We start from the raw sequence: 18,358 nt of genomic DNA, 5'->3' as shown, positions 1-18,358 counted from the left end.
CTCCACACGAGCTCCTCCCATACAGCAGGTGGCGATACAGACCTGTGGTGTCGGACAATAAATCCGAAGAAGAAGAAGAAGAATCGGCAGAAGGAGGAGGAGAAGAAGAAGAGGATGCGGAAGCTGACTGGTTGTTCAGCAGCCTGGACTCGGAGGAGCTACAGCTGGACTTTTTATTGACTCTGAACCGACAGAAAGCAGCGGGTCCTGTCTGTCTGTGTCCCCGGTCCTCCTGCAGCCGCGGAGGGGCCGCACGGTGATGAAGAACCGGAGGGTCTGAACCCGGAGCGAGAAGAAGAAGAAGAAGAAGAAGAATCAGTGAGTATTTACATTAAATGTGCTGTTAATCCGACTGAACAAGGATCAGGCCTGAGCAATGACACACAGCAAACATTCATAAACAGATTATAAACAGTCAATGACACACAACAAACGTTCATAAACAGATTATAAACAGTTAATGACAGACAACAAACGTTCATAAACAGATTATAAACAGTTAATGACACACAACAAAGTTAATAAACAGACTATAAACAGTTAATGACACACAACAAACGTTCATAAACAGATTATAAACAAGTTAATGACACACAACAAACGTTCATAAACACACTATAAACAGTTAATGACACACAACAAGCGTTCATAAACAGATTATAAACAGTTAATGACACAACGAACGTTCATAAACAGACTATAAACAGTTAATGACACACAACAAACGTTCATAAACAGATTATAAACAGTTAATGACAGACAACAAACGTTCATAAACAGATTATAAACAGTTAATGACACACAACAAAGTTAATAAACAGACTATAAACAGTTAATGACACACAACAAACGTTCATAAACAGATTATAAACAAGTTAATGACACACAACAAACGTTCATAAACACACTATAAACAGTTAATGACACACAACAAGCGTTCATAAACAGATTATAAACAGTTAATGACACAACGAACGTTCATAAACAGACTATAAACAGTTAATGACACACAACAAACGTTCATAAACAGATTATAAACAGTTAATGACATGGAGCAATGTTAATAAACCCTCAAACTTTTTTTTTTCAATTTTGACTTGCTCCCACAATTTCAAGGCAAAAATGTGTGAAAACATGACAACAGCATCACAGTTTGTTAGAAAAGCTGCTGTGAAATCAGGCATTTTGTTTCAGTGAAAGTTCAACTGTGATGCTAAAACTTAAAATTTAACCCTCTTGACCAGTTGAAAGTTGATAAAAGTGGTCAAAAACCCTCCAAAATATCACATTAAGACATGAACACCTTGAGGAAGGACATCTCATGCTGTGACACTGGAGAGAATTTTCTCTCCTGTTCCATCCCACTTCCACAAAAACAATCCTGTGTCCCGTCCCACTGTGTCCCCGTCAGTCCACAGTCCACAGACATCAGGTCATTTTATACTGGGAAGTGTCTGTACTTTACTTAAGTATTTATTCTTCTCCTGGGTCTTTTTGTTTAATCTGTACTTCTACTTGTGTGGACTTTTTGATAATACTTTGATTAATCTTGCAGCCCTGCTGTGAACCCAGAAAGATGTTTGGAAAGTGGAGAGGCTGAACTGGGAACACGTTTAGCAGCTTATCAGGTTTCTATTCAGTCAGACAGGTCCTGTCAGAGGTCAGGTGTGTGTGTGTGTGTGTGTGTGTGAGTGTGTGTGTGTGTGTGTGTGTGTGTGTTTTTGTGGGTGTGTACCTACCAGGATATCCTCCTCCAGTGTTGCATCACCTGGGTTTGTCAGGATCTCCTCACAGACTCTTTGTTCTGCTGTTTGCTTTGTGTTGTGTTCACTTTGTCGTTTATTGTTTTACTTTGTGATTATTTTCATTGTGAATTAATTTTATCTATTTATTGATTGACTGGTTTGTAAAACATCTGCTGTCACAGTGAGCCAGAACCCAAAGAGGTTTTGTCCAACCAACAGTCAACACTGTTGCAGTTAATACAATCATTCAAAGGAAAAGGTACAAGAAATACTTAATATCTTAATTTCTAAAGTAACTAAAGCTGTCAGATGAATGTAATGGAGTAGAAAGTCAGCCTACTCTCTACACATGGTGCATGAATAGCATGCCAATCTCTTCAGTCATTTTGTGTTATCACAACACCTTTGTTGCTTTTCATGTCATTTCTCACCGTTTAGTGTGTAGGGACTGACGCAGAAGGGCGTGTCAGTTTACACACACGACCGTCACAGAGAAAAACATGTCTGCATGTGGAGGAGGTTGTGGTGGAAGGATGACTCGAACAAACACGGGACTTTCACCATCGTTTGTGTTTAACTTATGTACGTAACTTATTTATCTCAACTCAAACAACAATCTTTTCCTAAACTTAACGAAATAGTTTTGCTGCCTGAACCTAATCAAACTGTCCGTTTAACAACTTTAAGCACAATGAAGATCCCCATGATGACAAAGGTCACCTGACTGGCGTTAAATAACACGAAAAGCTTAAAATGTGTAAGATATGATGCATGAAATGTCCTCAAAAAAAAGGCATCCTGTTTATACACCATCACATGAGATCATGTTGAAAAAGTACAGTAGTTCTCCCTGAGGAGTGTACTGAGGAGACTCAAGTAAAGTCCAAGCATCTTAAAGGGGTAGTTCACCTAAAAATGAAGATTCAGTCATTATCTCCCTACAGTCATGCTGATTGAAGGTTGGGTTTAGTTTTTTAGTCCAGGAAAACAGTGTTGCTTATTAATTAATTTATTGATACCAACACTCAAATTTCATTTTTTGCGGGAAGATTTATCATTTAGTAGTATGTATGTATATACAAAAAGGCACAAAAAGGGTCAGCAATACCCAAAAGACCATTGTCTCACTTCCTGGTTGAAAAAAGGCGTGAATGCTGCTCAAACGCTGGTAAACTTTTTCATGGTTGTGTTCTTTCCTCTGCTGCTCTGGTGTAATTATTATTTGTGCTGTTGTGTTTTCAGGTCATGGATGCAGAGGGCGGTGAGCTGTTCCTCAGCAGCGGCGTGGCAGCAGACAGCTGGCAGCTCGACGCTCCGTTCTCCTGCTCCGACCTCGTCTTCAGCGGCTCAGAGAAACCCCTGCAGGACTGGGCAGTGAACCCTGACTGCGTGAGTCCACGCTGCTGCAGCCTGTGTGTATTAGATGGTGCAGCTGAGGTCACCTGACGCGGTGTGTCTAATCGGTCACACCTGTTTCTTTGTCTCAGACGCTGAATGACAGCGAACCCGAGGACGTCCTTCATGGCGTCGACCCAAACGAGGTGTTTCCCAGCGGGCCATCTGCAGACCTTTTGTCTGAGAGTGACAGCGGCATCTCTGAGGATCCTGTGGTGGAGGGTCCCGTCACAATGGTGACAGCGGTGACTGCGGCCACCACCCAGCAGGCCCCGGCAACCGTCTACCAGGTGGTTTATGACATCAGCGGCCTGGGCGGCGTGAAGACCGAACCTGGACAAGAGAACATCATCTCCATTGAGCTCGGTGAGGACAAGTGCGTTTGTGTGTGTGTGTGTGTGTGTGTGTATTTTCAGACCTTGTTCCTTTGCTCTGGTCCAAGGAGTTCATGAGTTTGAGAACTTAGAACGTTCCCTCCCTGGTTCAGTTTCTTTTCCCTGACAGGCCTTTTCCACCAACGTAGAACTGTCCTGTTACAGTTAAAGCACCTTGTTAATTGTTTGGAACATTTCGACCAAGATTAATCTGGTTCAGAACCTGAAATGTGGGTTCACAGGTGGAACCAAAAAATATCTGAATTGTGTGCAGCGCCCTCTGTAGGTGATGGTCCTTAATTACAATGGTTCCACTCACTGGAAACGTGGGCTGGTTCTTGGAGGTTCCAAGAATCCTGAATGGATTTAATTTGAGAACCAGAGTTTATGTTGTGCAACGAAGATCTCACAGAGCAAAATTCAGGTGAACCAAAGAGCATCGCTGCACGTTCACTCTGCTTATTGGTCAGACATGTTGGGGGCGGAGCAACAAAGTAAATAGAGGAATAATATCCTGTGTTCTGTGATGGAGGAACGTTGCTTTACAATTTAACATGGAGCAACAGCACAGCTGGTTTTTGTTCATAACCAGCATTTTGGTCTGCTGTTCCCTCTAAACTTCTCTGATTGAAATCTCATCTGCAGGCCCAGTGGCTGAAAGAGAACTTGGTTTCTAAGTGTTGCATGTTAATTAATTGCCTTACTTTGGAAATGACTGTGACTATGTTTCTTGTTATCTTAGAAAGTTGATCCAAGAGTCCAAGTCCATATTTGAGACATCCTCAAACAGTTTTACAGGAGACACGCAGGAGTCCATGGAAAGATTTCAGATTCAGTCATTTAAATTATCAGGATACATTCATTTATTTTTTATTAATACAAAATAAAAAAGCTTTATTATATCCTACACTATTTTATTATCGCACAAACAATTTGAGTAATTATTTCTTTATCAGATAAAATAAGGAAGAAAATCAAAAAGTCCTGAAAGTAAGTTTATTTTAATGTTATTGAACCCTATAGTGCATATAAAAATGAGAAAACATTTCTAGCCCCACTGTCAAGCCTTTAATAGAATAAATAATTATCTGGCAATATACCAGGCAGGGATGTTGAGTGCACTTGGAGGAAATGTCTTAAATTCTTAACTGCTTTTGTTTCTGCAGTAAAGTAAATTCAAAGAACAGAGTTTGATCACAGCTGTTTCATGTGCAGATGGAGCTCATGTCTTCCAAAGAGAAAAGGCCAAAAATACAGCATACGCTTCTTGTTCATGGATGGATCTGTCTCTCATACCTCAGAGCAGTCAGAAAGAATAATGTTCAGGTTATCAGAACTGAAAATCTGTTCATCTTTGTGAGCTGTGACGACCTCTAAAACAGCTCATACTGAGGAGGTCAGACTTAATCAAACAAGAGTCACAGAGGTGCAAAAAAACACGTTTCTTTCATCGAAACAGAAAGTAGAGGAACGGTGATCAAATCAAACCGCCTCCCAAACTAACTAAGGAGAACTGGGCCGGTCAGAAAGAACAAAAAGAGGGAAACCACCTCTGTCTGACCCACACAGGGCCGGTGGAACAGGGTTCTCCCCTCTGTTTGACCCACACAGGGCTGAGGGAACAGGGTTCTCCCCTCTACCCAAAAACCCCCTCCAAACTAAACTCTAACCAACAAAAAATAAAGCCACACAAACTGAATTACCAGACCATTCAGAAAAAAGGGAAGTAAAAGGGAAACAAAAAGGTTACATAAGGTCACACTACTACTACTACTACTACTACTACTACTACTACTGCTGCTGCTGCTGCTGCTGCTGCTGTCAGGCAGGAAGGCAGAAGAGCGAGCGAGCTGCAGTCTGCTCCCCCTCTCTATTAGTGTCAATCACTCTGAGCAGCCACACCTGGAGAGACAGAGACACAGAGAGTGAGACAGGATCAGCCTGATCAGCAAGAGCGGGGAGCGTATAACAAATCTTAAAGGGATAGTTCACCCAGAAACAGAAATTCAGTCATTATCTCCTCGCCCTCATGCTGACTGAAGGTCAGGTTTAGTTTCTGCTGGAGTTTCACAGGAAAACAGAGCTGCAGAATCTCTCAAACTCCAGCGGTGTTTTTTTTTTTTTGTGGATTAAAAAAATTAAACTTGACTTTCAGTCAACATGAGGGTGAGGAGATGATGAGTTTTGAGTGAACTATCCCTTTAAGCAATTGAAACTCTGCTTACAAACTTTATCTTTCTTCTTTCTCAGATGACCTGTGTATATGGTAAGGACCATATTAACTGTCTTTTAAAGAAGAATTAAATTTGAATTTTTCATTTTATATCATTGTAATGGAATTTTGTTCACTTCCTCTTTAATCAGATTCACCAACTGCAAAGTTCTTGTTTAGTTGTTTGTGTTGAGAAAAACATTTTAACGTTTGAAACCTTTCTATCATTTATTTAGTTCTGTAAAAATGTTTTGTTAATAAAAAGACTTTGTACTTGTCCAAGGAAGTTATTGAAATAAGTATTGCTTTTTACTCCAGATGATATGAGAGATAAAGAGGAAAGAAGAAAATAGCTGCTGTCTGTGGCCTGTGCTGACTGTTGCCATGGTTACCGTCTGTGACAGGCTGATGGGTGGAACTGACTGGTCATGGCGTCAGACTCACTAAATACACTCGGCTGCCGCGGAGTTTCATTTCAAATGTGAACAGTTTTCATCAGCAGTAACTGTGATGTCATTTCCTGTCCCGTACAGATGAATGGAGCTCTCAGGTGTTGTTTTCAGACTCGTGCATCGTGAACGAGCTTCCCGTGCTGCCTGCGGCTCGCCTCGATGGCAGTTTGACTGCCGTCGTTGACCCTCCGAGCCCTGACGGCGATCTGGTGAGACTTTTATTTAATTGTTTAATTTTGTAGCGCTTCCTGCTGACGGTGGAGAGTTGAGATTCGACCTGGAGGACTGACTCTTCTTCTACTGTTGCAGCTGTACCCAGAGCTCCAGTTGACTGAGGAGGAGCAGAAGCTGCTGAGTCAGGAAGGAGTTTCTCTACCCAACAACCTTCCTCTCACCAAGGTCAGACCACTTAGATGAACTCAGAAGCTCTTTTGTCCCCAAAAAGTTGACTTTTACGAGGCGTAATGAGTTCTTCAACACACTGCATAACAAAGTGAATCACAGCGTAGAGACGGTGACTGATGCTGATTTTCAGTGAACCTTTATTTGCAGGCCGAGGAGAGAATCCTGAAGAGAGTTCGGAGAAAAATCCGCAACAAGCAGTCGGCTCAGGACAGTCGACGGAGGAGGAAGGAGTACATCGACGGGCTGGAGAGCAGGTACACCAACTAACTGAGACTCCATTTACACCTGGAACTAAAACGTGATCCGTATCAGGGCTGCAGCTATCCACTCTGTCAGTAATCGAGTATTTTATCGATTATCCAGGCGATTACTCGGATAAGAAACTTTGCACGCTGCAATTTTTTCCATGAAATTACTTTTGCTTTATTTAAGAGAAACAGGTGTCTTAAATGAACAGCTGACTGTTTCCTTTCTTGACAAATCAACAATTTTATTGCTTTTTAAATTGCTTTCTTTTATTTTACTTTAACAGTACTCTCATCAGTACTTTTTCATTACTAAATAATTACTTTTTTTTAAAAAAATATTCTATAGTTTAAGAAAGAATTCAGAACAGAATTAGAATTGAATAGCACAAATAACTAATTATAACTAACAATAACTAGAGGAGCAACAGAAACATTAAAAACAGCAAAGTCACTATATAAACTCATTAATATCTCACTGGAAACAAATCTAACATGTCAAAGTAATTTATACTCTTTACATCAAAATCTAGAAATAATAAAGAAGACAAACATCAGTCAGTCTCATTCATCCTGTCCTCTGTCCTCCTCTCTGTGACACTGCCTGCAGACAGAGGAGGGGCAGTCAGACAACATGCAGACAGCTCTGGTTTGAGCTGGTTTCAGTTCACTACGAGCTGAGCTGATGCTCTGTGTTTGTATAAAACAGGTGGTGGATGAGGGACGGCGGCCAGAGCAGATTAAAATAACTGTTACCTTTTTACTCGAGGGGTTTTTATTGCACGTTCATTTCACTGTCTTCACCTGTGCCCTCCTGCACTGTGTGACGTCGACACAGAAGAAGAGATGCTGCGCTGATACCACCAAACTCTAAACGTTGGAGCTTGTCAATACTCCAGCCAATAATAATTCAACCCTGTTTAGTACAGATTTTCAGTAACTATCTCCACGTGTGAAACACAGTGCACTGTGCAAATAATGTGCCTTGAGGTTTTTTATTTATTTATTATTTTTTTAATGTTTAAGATTATTCTGCTACTCACATTCTGGTGTAGACCATCATTAGTAAAGCAGTAAAGAAACTGAAGCTTTGAGTCTGGTGATTATTTGAGTCATGGCTGCACAATTAATCGCAATATTAGAGAAATGGCAGTGCAATATCCAAATCACAGAACCAGACGCAGATCTTGATCTTGATTCAGTTCGATTCACATGGTCCTTATTTGATTTGATTTCTGATTTGATATGGATTCAGTCAGGAATATTCCAGTTATAATACCAGTTTTACTTGGATATGAAATTCTCAGAAGGGACCTTCTGAGCTGCTGCGTTATTAAAAATAGTAATGTTTACATTAAGAAGTGACCCCAAAGCAGTTACATAAATCATGTACTTTTTTGTTAAACATGACCAACACGCTAAAATGAGCAAAATCTACCACACAGTAGTGGAAGAAAACATGTATACTAAAAGATGATCGATTTTGGGATTTTGTGAATCGATATTGGACCAGGCAAAGAAAAACTGGTTCAAACTGATTGATCAGTTTTTTTAACCCAGCTCTACCCATCATCATGATTTTATTTTATTTTATTTTAGTAAAAATGAAAATTGTAATACAAAAAAGAGACCACAAAACAAGATATTAATGTGTTTGTCTGTCTCTCTCTCTCTCTCTCTCTCTCTCTCTCTCTCTCTCTCTCTCTCTCTCTCTCTCTCTCTGTGTGTGTGTGTGTGTGTGTAAACAGGGCAGCAGCTTGCTCAGCACAGAACAAGGAGCTGCAGAGGACAGTGGAGCAACTGGAGAAACGCAACATGTACGACCACATTTATTATTAATTATTGACTGTTTACTGATTGATTGATTAAAAAAAAAAAGTCTGGATTGATCAAAGGAAGTGATGAAATATTTGTCAGCTTGACCAGATTTTCTTATATTTTTGTGTCTGTGTGACTAAAACGGGTCCAGTAGCGATGGAGGCTGCTGCAAGCTGCACTGTCATTCTGTAATTTATTTTATTACTGACAGACTCAGATAATTAATAAATATAATAATGATGATATTAATGATTTATCACTATGTTCAAAGAAACAGTCATTTTCACAATCTAAAACACACTTCATTCAAACTGGACAGAAACAAAATAAAACTCACCAAATCCATCTTTCTACTGTTTTAAAAATCATCAACTCTGGTTTTTTGTTTGAAATAAACTCTTGATTCACAGAAGCAGATGTGAAAATATCAGCAGAGGAGCGCGAGGGAGGTTGGACATTTGAGAAAAAGCGAGGAGAAACGGCGTGTAGAGACAGAATGTTTTCACATCTAACTCTGTTAATTAAGAATTTATTTCATCCAAACCAAAGCTGGTGAAAAAGTGTGTTCAACAGTCAGTGTGCTGAGAGTAAAACTATAAGTAAATGATGTGAAAAATGATTTTACTCTTTGATAAAAGAGCTGATAGCTGCAGTGCTGTCCCTCAGTACTGGACCAGTGTCAGAATCTGTTGTCCCAGTGAGTCGCTGAGACACAAAAATAATGTCCAGGTTGATAAAATACCAAAGTTACAAGTCTTCAGGTCAGTCAGTCAAATCAAAAATACACCCGAGTTATTTAGACGGACAATTCAAAAGTGTTCCCAACAGCAGAGGGCGCTGTTGTCTTCTTTTCTTCTTTATGTTGTCGTCTTCTTTCTTTTGTCTTTTTTCTGTTTTCTGTTTCTGTTTTTTGTCTTTCTATTGTGTTCTTCAGTTTTCTTCTTTCTGATGTCTTCTTTTGGTTGTCTCTTTCTGTTGTCTTTGTTGTTGTCTTCTTTGTTGTCATCTTTTTTCTGTTCTCTTCCTTCTGTTGTCTTCCTCTTTCAAATGTGCTCCTCTTCTTTGTTGTCTTTTTTCTGTTGTCTTCTTTACTTTTCTTCTTTCATTTGTCTTATTTTTTTCTGGGTTCTTCTTTCTGTTGTCTTCTTCTTTGTTGTCTTTTTTTCTGTCATCTTCCTTGTTATCTTCTTCTGTGTATTGTCCTCTTTTTGTTGTCTTTTTTCTTTACTTTCTGTTGTCTTCTGACGTCTTCCTCTTCTTCTGTTCTCTGCTTTCAGTTGTCTTCTTCATTTTTCTTCTTCTGTCTTTCTTTTTTCTGTTGTCTTCTTTGTGCAGTTTTCTTTGTTTTTTTCTTCTTTCTGTCGTCTTTAGTTTTCTTCGACCTTGTTGTCCTCTGACATCATGTTAAATCCCTTCTTTCAGTCTTAAATGACGATGATGATGATGATGATGATGATGATGATGATGATGATGATGATGATGATGAAGAATTAAAGTATCTACCAGGACTCAGACTTGTCAGCAGCTTCACATCAGAGCTGCTGACAGAAAATCTTTAGTCGTTTAAATTTCTGGAAGATTTGTTGATTTTAGTTCAGAATTGATTTATTTATCTGATCTGGTTGTTTGTGATGTAAAAACAAACAGGAACAAGTTAAAGAAGCCGAGTCATCGGTCTGCTTTAGTTTCACCGTGTTTCTCTGACTTTTATGTTTAATTTGACATTTGTGAGGTCAGATTACTGATCACATGTTGGTGGTTCAGGTCTCTGCTGGCTCAGCTGCGACAACTTCAGTCTCTCATCAAACAGACGGTCAGTAAAGGAGCCCAGACCAGCACCTGCTTACTGGTAGGTCAACACACCTTGGTGCATGATGATTATGATGATGATGAGTTAAATAATAATAATAAATAAATAAATGTTTTTACAATGGTACACAGTAAGATGGAGGATGAAAGGGTTTAAATAAGAGTTAAACTTCCAGCTAAACCTGTAATGTGGGTTTCCCAATTATTCCATTTCAACATCTAAAGGTCGACTTTGTTCACGAGTCTGATTGTTAATTTATTTGAGCTGACTGAACCAGGAGCTGACAGGGAGCATCGGCGTCCCAGCAAGAGCGCTGACTGAATCCACTCTGCATTTCCTGTGTTTTAGTTCTGGTGCGGTTCGTGTTCACATTTACTTTTTACAAACGAACCAAGAGGAGGAAGCATGCAGTGTTACAGACTGACAGGTGACGCGCTTGGATTGGACAGTTGTGGTGATTGTCATCCTGCATCATCAGGACCCACACGGGAAAATCAAATTCCTGTGACTGACAGAAGTTTACGCAGCACTTTAATGCTTCAGACGTGTTTATTGAAGAGCTCACAACCAACCAGAACTATTTAGCAAATAGCTGGATAGTGCTTCATTATAATGCTGTTTGTCACACATTTTATCTTAGAAAATGTGACTTTTGCTATTTGGATATTTTAGATATTATAAAAATATTTTTTGTAATTTAAATCCTATAATATTAGACAAATGTGGGATTAAAGAAAATGCAATTAAAACATTTTTTGTACAAATATGTCAGCACTCAAATGTGTGTAAGTGTTCCTTTGAGTGTTCTTAGAGTCTGTTCTTACCTAAGAACAAATCTGACATGAGAAAACATCTGTGAATGTAAGAATCTTTGTGAAAACTGCATTAAGTGAGGAAATTTCTTCTTAATAACGGTTGGTGACTGAGGTTCATTATTTTCTTGATAAGAGGAAATAAAAATCTGTGTAATGAATGGTATCAACACAAAAACTGCTGCAGCAACTTGTGACACACAATAGAGCATCATGTGACCGGTCACCATATACTTCCATCATAAAGTTATAAGTCCTGCTCTGTGACAGTGGCTCTTCAGAAACCTGTGGGTGACATGATGGAGACTACGGCCATGTTTCATACAGTCTGCTTTCTAAATACACAGCCGTAAGGAACTTTGTGTTTGTGTTTGTGTCCTCAGATCATTCTGGTCTCTCTGGGTCTGATCATCATGCCGAGTTTCAGTCCGTTTAGACGTGGCTCCTCTGCAGACGAAGACTACAGACCCACAGGAGGTCAGTCCCTCTTGACATCACTTCCTGCTGTCTTTAAAGTGTAATTTGTGGGTTAAATTTGCAGGTTAATTTTTGGTCATAAGGACAAAAGATCTGAGGAAACGACAGTCTGATTGAACAAGGCTCTTAAAATGCTTTTTCTCTAAAGTTGCGCCATATTACGTAAAAAGAGGAAGTCGCTGTGCCTGAGTCTGCCTCTGACCAACCTGCATAAGTAGGTGGTATCGAGTCTGAGCGGTTGTTTTTCCTTGAATTGGTATTATTTAGCTAGTTTTACACAGCATTTCACTTCTGGTGACCGTGCCGAATCATTGTGTATGCTATAGGGACACAAACTCCTGCCTGTCAAGACAGTGAGTCCACAGTTTTCCCGACAGGAGAAGAGCGAGCGCTGGCCTTCACTCTTGGGTGCATTTCGTGCAGGTGAAGGGGCGGGACTTCACTGCCGCCTTCGTAACTAAAACAGCGGTCTGACTGCCGGCTGACACTGACTTATTAAAGAACTGTGGTTTATCTCTCTGTCTCCACCTCCCTCTAATTCTCAGCCCCCCCCCCCCCTTCTCCCTCTCTCTCCCTGTAGTGTGTATATACAAATCTATCTACATAATTTCACTAAACATTGATTCACTGGGGGCTTCAACCTGCAAGTTACACTTTAATTCATTGAAGCACCGAAGTTATTAAACATCAGGGATCATTTTTGGACATTTGAGGGAATCATGAAATTTGTTGTACGATCTGGAGAAGTTGGCGACACTTTAGCTGGTCGTGAATCGTAAACTAGTCATGTGATATGTTGTGGTAAATTTGAAACAGCAGACACAAAGTTTAAATAAAATACTCTTTGATCATTCTAGTTATTTCCAGAAACATCCTGACAGACCCCTCCTCCTCTCAGCCGACTGCAGACGAGGGCGACACTCCGGCTGTCCAGTCCGACTCTTTGCCGCCGCTCTCTGAACTCAGCCAACCAGGACCTCCTGATGCTGCTGCCATCCTCCAAGAACCAATAGAAAACCTTGAAAATACAGGCTTTGATACGACGGTCCAAGAGGGAAGCCAGTCAGGGAACAGCTCAGCTCTCGTTGCCGGGCAGACTGAGCCGCTGGCGCTGGGTCTGAGGTCGACGGCTGGGAAAGGAAGCGGCCATGATCCCAGCAAACCTGCACATGCTGACGAGATGTAGAGGGACGCTTTCACTGATGCTTTCAACCACAAGAACTGGACTTCATCATCGTGTCAGGACACATTAGTTGTTGGTGAAGTTGACACTGTGACGAGCTGCAGATGCATAACCAGCCGTGGACGATCAGCATCAGCCAATATTTGTCAGGAATTCATTGATTGGTGGGTTCATGATCAACATGGACTAAGTTACAAAAAAAACACTTAACTTTTTTTTTCTTACTGCATGTAGCTCATTAACCCTTTAATCAAACACCACTCATTGAGGTCAGCTGAGAAATAAACATTTTAGTGCTTTTTATCCAGAAAACCTGCAGCTCCCATGTTTACATGGATTTGTTCACAGATCAGTCTTGATCTAATGAACATGGCGGCGACATCAACGTATGATCTAAAGGCCAGTGCGTACCGCTTCAACATGTAGAGAAATACAAAGCTTGTCAGGCCTGCGTTGCCCTGGTTACAGTTACAAAGGCGGGGCTTAGCAAAGGGATTGCTTCTGTTGGCTGCAGCGCTCTCACTCAAAACTGGACCAGTTTCCACAAAAACACTGGAAAATTTGGTGCAGGTTGAAAAGAATTGAGGTCCCTTTTAAATCCAAAATACTTCAATTTTAGTTGAGTGTTCCTGTTAGTTGTCAAATATGCTAAACAAGTTGGTTTTACAGTGTTTTTTATGTTTATGGAATTTGATTTTGTGTTTTTTTTTATTTAACTGTGCTGGTGACAGGTATTATGTCCATGGTGATCAGATTTTTCAGACAGATTCTCGCCATGTTAAGTTTGCGTTTACGTTAATGTTTGTGGCCTTCTATTTTTTTTTTTTTTTTTTTTTTTATCCCAAATGGTTACGAACCACATCAGTGTGGCCTCCACATGCACTTACTGATCTGTTTCAATCAGTAACTATAAAATTAAGGGTAAATCTAATGCACTGTAGTCATTTCATTAAAAAAAAACTTTTATTTTCACCAGAGAAGGTTGCTATTGGTTAATATACAGCAGTTTAACATGTCCGAACAGTTGGCGTTAGTCTGTTAAAACACTTTTTGTAAATGATGTTGGATTTCTTTTTTATTATCAGTTTTCTTTGTTGGAGGGATTTGTTGAGTCTAATTCTGAATGTGTTTATATTTTAAAGAAGAAGTCAAAAGCCCATCTTAATGATTGATTGATTGTTGTTTGGGTTGAGTTTATTTATTGAGTTGTGTTGCAGTAACAGGCTGGAAATGTGAGCTCTGTCTTAACTTCAGCTTGGCCTCCTGTATGACAGAAACAACCTTTGGTCTTTACTGGATCCAAGATAAACAGTTTCAGCATGCAGAGAAAATAAAAACAGTCTGTTTTATGTCATTTATAATGCTGCAGGGCGATGACACTCACTAACAGCTGTTGTCATGTCTTTCATTATTGCTTAAATAAAAGGGAACAATCAATGGAGATTGTGTCTGATTTATTTTTTTATTTATTTATGAGACAGCTTGACTGTCACCATGTACAGCACTGTAATATAATATTTCCAGCAAATCAGTGGATTGCTTACGGAAAGGAAATGAAAAATATCCCCATGGTAAATTACAATTATGAGATAAAATGTGTAAATGACTTTTTATCTCATAATTTTGACTTTTTTTCTCATAAAAAACTAACAAAAGTGTATCAATTCTACAGATTCATATTAATCCACATATTAACAGCAGAAGCAGCTGATCTGGTTCATTCATGTCCTTCTGGACTCGACAAATAACTCAATTGATGATGTTTGCTTCAACACCTCTGAAGCTTGAAAATGCTGCTTTGGCTCAAGAAAATATTCTGAAATTCAACAGTTGTCATAAAATGCTTCAAAGTAGAATATTAAATATGTGAGAAAACTATTATGGCACAATTTACACATTTTATGACTTTTTTGCGAACAAACCTAACCTTTTATCCTGTAAAACAAAACTGAGCAGAAGTATGGAAAAATATGGAGCCATCTGCAAAGTCTGAGCAGCCAAAAAAAATAAATAAATAAAATGTTTTCAAATATGGATCAGGTTTTAACTGAGGCTTTGTTGTAAATGAAGACACAAAGTTCAGATTCATGACTCTGCTCCTCTTCCAGAAATGTTGAAAAGCTCGATAAGCTCCAGTTTGAAGATGGGTGGAACCAACATGTGGTGACGTGCAGCAGCTGACAGGCCACATTCACTGCAGAGACACAGCTTGTTTAGATCAGAGCTCAGACTGGTTTCAGGTAGAAGGAAGTGAAACTCAGACAGTCGTTGAGGTGAAATGGTGCAGAAAGGCGCTGGACCCGGAAACCTTCTCTTGTTCCATCTGTCTAGATCTACTGAAGGATCCGGTGACTACTCCCTGTGGAAGACTGGACTCCAAGCTGCTCCTGCTGATCACTGCTATGCTGGACCTGAAGATGTGGCCTGTGGTTTACATGAAGCTGTTGTAATCTTCCAGAGGAGATTATCACTGTCCCGTGGCTGAGACCTAAAACCATAAAGAGCATTGTTCTGTAGTGTATTGAGAAGGGCACAGCAGCACCTCTGACATGTGACTTTTCAAACCTTTGAAGGAGTGACTGAGAATGGCTTATCAATAAAATTGAACTAATCAAGTCACAATGGTGCTCTTTAGTGAGGCAGCTCAAAGTACATATAAACAAGATCAAGGGAGTCTTTCTGGAGGTTAAGAGGTGCAGATAGCCATGGAAAAAGCCCCAAGGCACTCTGTCCTCTGAAGAAATAATACTCGATTTATTCTTGGAGCAGAGGACATCAAACAAACCAACATGAATCGACTGTAGACTCATACAGATGAGTGATGACTGTACAACACAGCAGCAGTGCTTCACCTCCACTGTTTTCAATAAAAGATCACTGTTCAGCATTTATACGTCATACATGCCTTTGATACAACAACATGGGAACAATATGTGGCAATATTGTGTTGATTGACAGAAACAAATGCTCTCTACACTTCACTTGTGCAGGACTTTGGCCACCTGTTCATTTCCTCATTATATAATGGTCATTACACAGTAAAGCATAACTGTTAAGAACCCTATGTTAACAGCTGTTAGGTCATCTAACCAAAGGTTTTCAGGTGTCCAAACATTTAGTAGTAGCTCAGCTGTTGGGACCATGAAGAGTTAAAGTTATTAAAGACAATAGGAACACTAAAATGAAAACTCCCACATATTCTATTTCTGAAGGGAAACGTGTCTATGTGTCTTTGAAGATCCTTTGTGTCCACCACCACACTGGACCTCTGGAAGAAATATCAGAAAACAAGGGAACAATTCATCATGATTGAGGATATGCTCCTCCTCCTGGAATGAACCAGTGCTTGATAAACCCTCCTTCCTCCTCCTGCTCTCAAACACAGTGAAACTCAGACAAGTGTGAGGAGTGAGAATGGCACAGAAAGGAGTTCAGCTGGACCGGGAAACCGTCTCTTGTTCCAACTGTCAGGATCTGATGAAGACTGAACTCCAAGCTGCTCCTGCTGATCACTGCTATGCTGGACCTGAAGATGTGGCCTGTGATGTCTGCACTGTGAGAAAACTGAAAGCCCTCAAGTCCTGTCTGTTCTGTCTGGTCTCTTACTGTGAGAAACACCTTCAACCTCACTACGAATCCTCTGCTTTTGAAATACACAAGCTGGTGGAGCCCTCCAAGAACCTCCAGGAGAACATCTGCTCTCATCATAATGAGGTGATGAAGATGTTCTGTCGCACTGATCAGAAGTGTATCTGTTATCTCTGCTCCATGGATGAACATAAAGGCCACGACACAGTGTCAGCTGCAGCAGAAAGGACTGAGAGGCAGAGAGAGCTCGAGGTGAGTCAACAAAACATCCAGCAGAGAATCCAGGACAGAGAGAAAGATGTGAAGGTGCTTCAGCAGGAGGTGGAGGCTATCAATGGCTCTGCTGATAAAGCAGTGGAGGACAGTGAAAAGATCTTCACTGAGCTGATCCGTCTCATGGAGAAAAGACGCTCTGATGTGAAGCAGCAGGTCAGATCCCAGCAGGAAACTGAAGTGAGTCGAGTCAAAGAGCTTCAGGAGAAGCTGGAGCAGGAGATCACTGAGCTGAAGAGGAAAGACGCTGAGCTGGAACAGCTCTCACACACAGAGGATCACAACCAGTTTCTACACAACTACCCCTCACTGTCAGCATTCAGTGAATCTACAGACTCATCCAGCATCAATATCCATCCTCTGAGGTACTTTGAGGACGTGCCAGCTGCTGTGTCAGAGCTCAGAGACAAACTAAAGGACGTTCTGAGTGAGAAATGGACAAACATCTCACTGACAGTGACTGAAGTGGATGTTTTACTGCCACAACCAGAACCCAAGACCAGAGCTGAGTTCTTAAAATATTCAACTGAAATCACACTGGATCCAAACACAGCATACATATATCTGTTATTATCTAAGGGGAACAGAAAAGTAACAAGAATTAATCAACATCAGTCTTATTCTAGTCACCCAGACAGATTCACTGACTGGTCTCAGGTCCTGAGTACAGAGAGTCTGACTGGACGTTGTTACTGGGAGGTGGAGTGGAGAGGGGGAAGAGTTGGTGTAACAGTTGCATACAAGAATATCAGCAGAGCAGGGAGATCAGATGATTGTTTATTTGGATACAGTGACAAATCTTGGGCATTATATTGTTTAACAAACAATTATAACTTTTGGTACAACAATATTTACACTCCCGTCTCAGGTCCTCAGTCCTCCAGAGTTGGAGTGTACCTGGATCACAGAGCAGGTATTCTGTCCTTCTACAGCGTCTCTGAAACCATGACTCTCCTCCACAGAGTCCAGACCACATTCACTCAGCCTCTCTATGCTGGACTTCATGTTCATCTTGGTACCACTGCTGAGTTCTGTAAACTGAAATAGACAGAAGTCATTTCAGGGACAGTGGGTTAAATTCTGTGTTTTATTTCTTAAAATTGTTTGGTTTCCATCATTGTCGCTGAGAGCTGATTGTTGTGGCATTTCTTCACTGCACAGAGATCAGCTGTTAATCAAACATCGTGGGCGGTACTTTGACATCTTGTCATCTGTTGTTGTGTAAATGTTTGAGTTTGTTTAGACAGTGATAAACTGTTGTCACCACTTTGCAAAGAAATCTTTCATTCATTTACACATATTTGTTTGGCAGACCAAATGTTGCTTTTGTTGTTGTATAAATGAGGAACTATGAGGTTTTATAATAGTGTAATGATCCTGATGATAATCAATAAGGAGGTGATTGATTATTGTCTTGTACGTAGCTGAGATTCTGCTCAAACAAACTGATTGTGTGCATGAAGTGAATCTGTACATGAACTCATTGAACACAAGTCATTGAACAGACTTTACTGATGGGATGTGAACAAACTGAAGCTTTACACAATGAATAAACAAACATGAACAAAG

At 40.3% G+C, this 18,358-nt stretch overlaps 2 protein-coding genes across 4 annotated transcripts; both read left to right on the top strand.

Annotated features, from left to right (window-relative positions):
* Positions 1–98: 98 nt before the first annotated feature.
* On the top strand, positions 99–14,369 carry creb3l4 (cAMP responsive element binding protein 3-like 4). 3 transcript variants are annotated; one of them, XM_084727436.1, is made up of 10 exons: positions 99–318; positions 2,988–3,134; positions 3,233–3,506; positions 6,260–6,387; positions 6,488–6,577; positions 6,731–6,837; positions 8,577–8,645; positions 10,384–10,495; positions 11,652–11,745; positions 12,603–14,369. In XM_084727436.1, exons 2-10 carry the CDS (start codon positions 2,991–2,993, stop codon positions 12,929–12,931), a joined length of 1,347 nt encoding a protein of 448 aa, XP_084583562.1. In that variant the 5' UTR covers positions 99–318; positions 2,988–2,990; the 3' UTR covers positions 12,932–14,369. The 3 variants fall into 3 exon arrangements, with proteins under 3 accessions (XP_084583562.1, XP_084583564.1, XP_084583563.1); XM_084727438.1 differs by having other exon boundaries at positions 101–318; positions 10,411–10,495; XM_084727437.1 differs by lacking the exon at positions 99–318 and adding an exon at positions 2,181–2,327.
* Positions 14,370–15,074: 705 nt separating this feature from the next.
* LOC146322026 (tripartite motif-containing protein 16-like) lies at positions 15,075–18,358 on the top strand. The gene has a single exon (XM_084727431.1). The coding sequence runs from the start codon at positions 16,343–16,345 to the stop codon at positions 17,834–17,836; it is 1,494 nt and encodes a 497-aa protein (XP_084583557.1). The 5' UTR covers positions 15,075–16,342; the 3' UTR covers positions 17,837–18,358.

The sequence above is a fragment of the Lutjanus erythropterus genome, chromosome 9 (assembly GCF_056507025.1).
Source record: "Lutjanus erythropterus isolate fLutEry1 chromosome 9, fLutEry1.hap2, whole genome shotgun sequence".
Lineage (NCBI taxonomy): Eukaryota > Metazoa > Chordata > Actinopteri > Lutjaniformes > Lutjanidae > Lutjanus > Lutjanus erythropterus.
This window is presented reverse-complemented; position numbering and strand designations above follow the sequence as displayed.

Bases quoted from the DNA above. Each gene is read 5' to 3' on its own strand.
- creb3l4 (XM_084727436.1), top strand. From the start codon at position 2,991: ATGGATGCAGAGGGCGGTGAGCTGTTCCTCAGCAGCGGCGTGGCAGCA. The intron at 6,578-6,730 runs GTCAGACCACTT...CTTTATTTGCAG, and splicing joins ACAACCTTCCTCTCACCAAG to GCCGAGGAGAGAATCCTGAA. The intron at 10,496-11,651 runs GTAGGTCAACAC...TTGTGTCCTCAG, and splicing joins AGACCAGCACCTGCTTACTG to ATCATTCTGGTCTCTCTGGG.
- LOC146322026 (XM_084727431.1), top strand. From the start codon at position 16,343: ATGGCACAGAAAGGAGTTCAGCTGGACCGGGAAACCGTCTCTTGTTCC.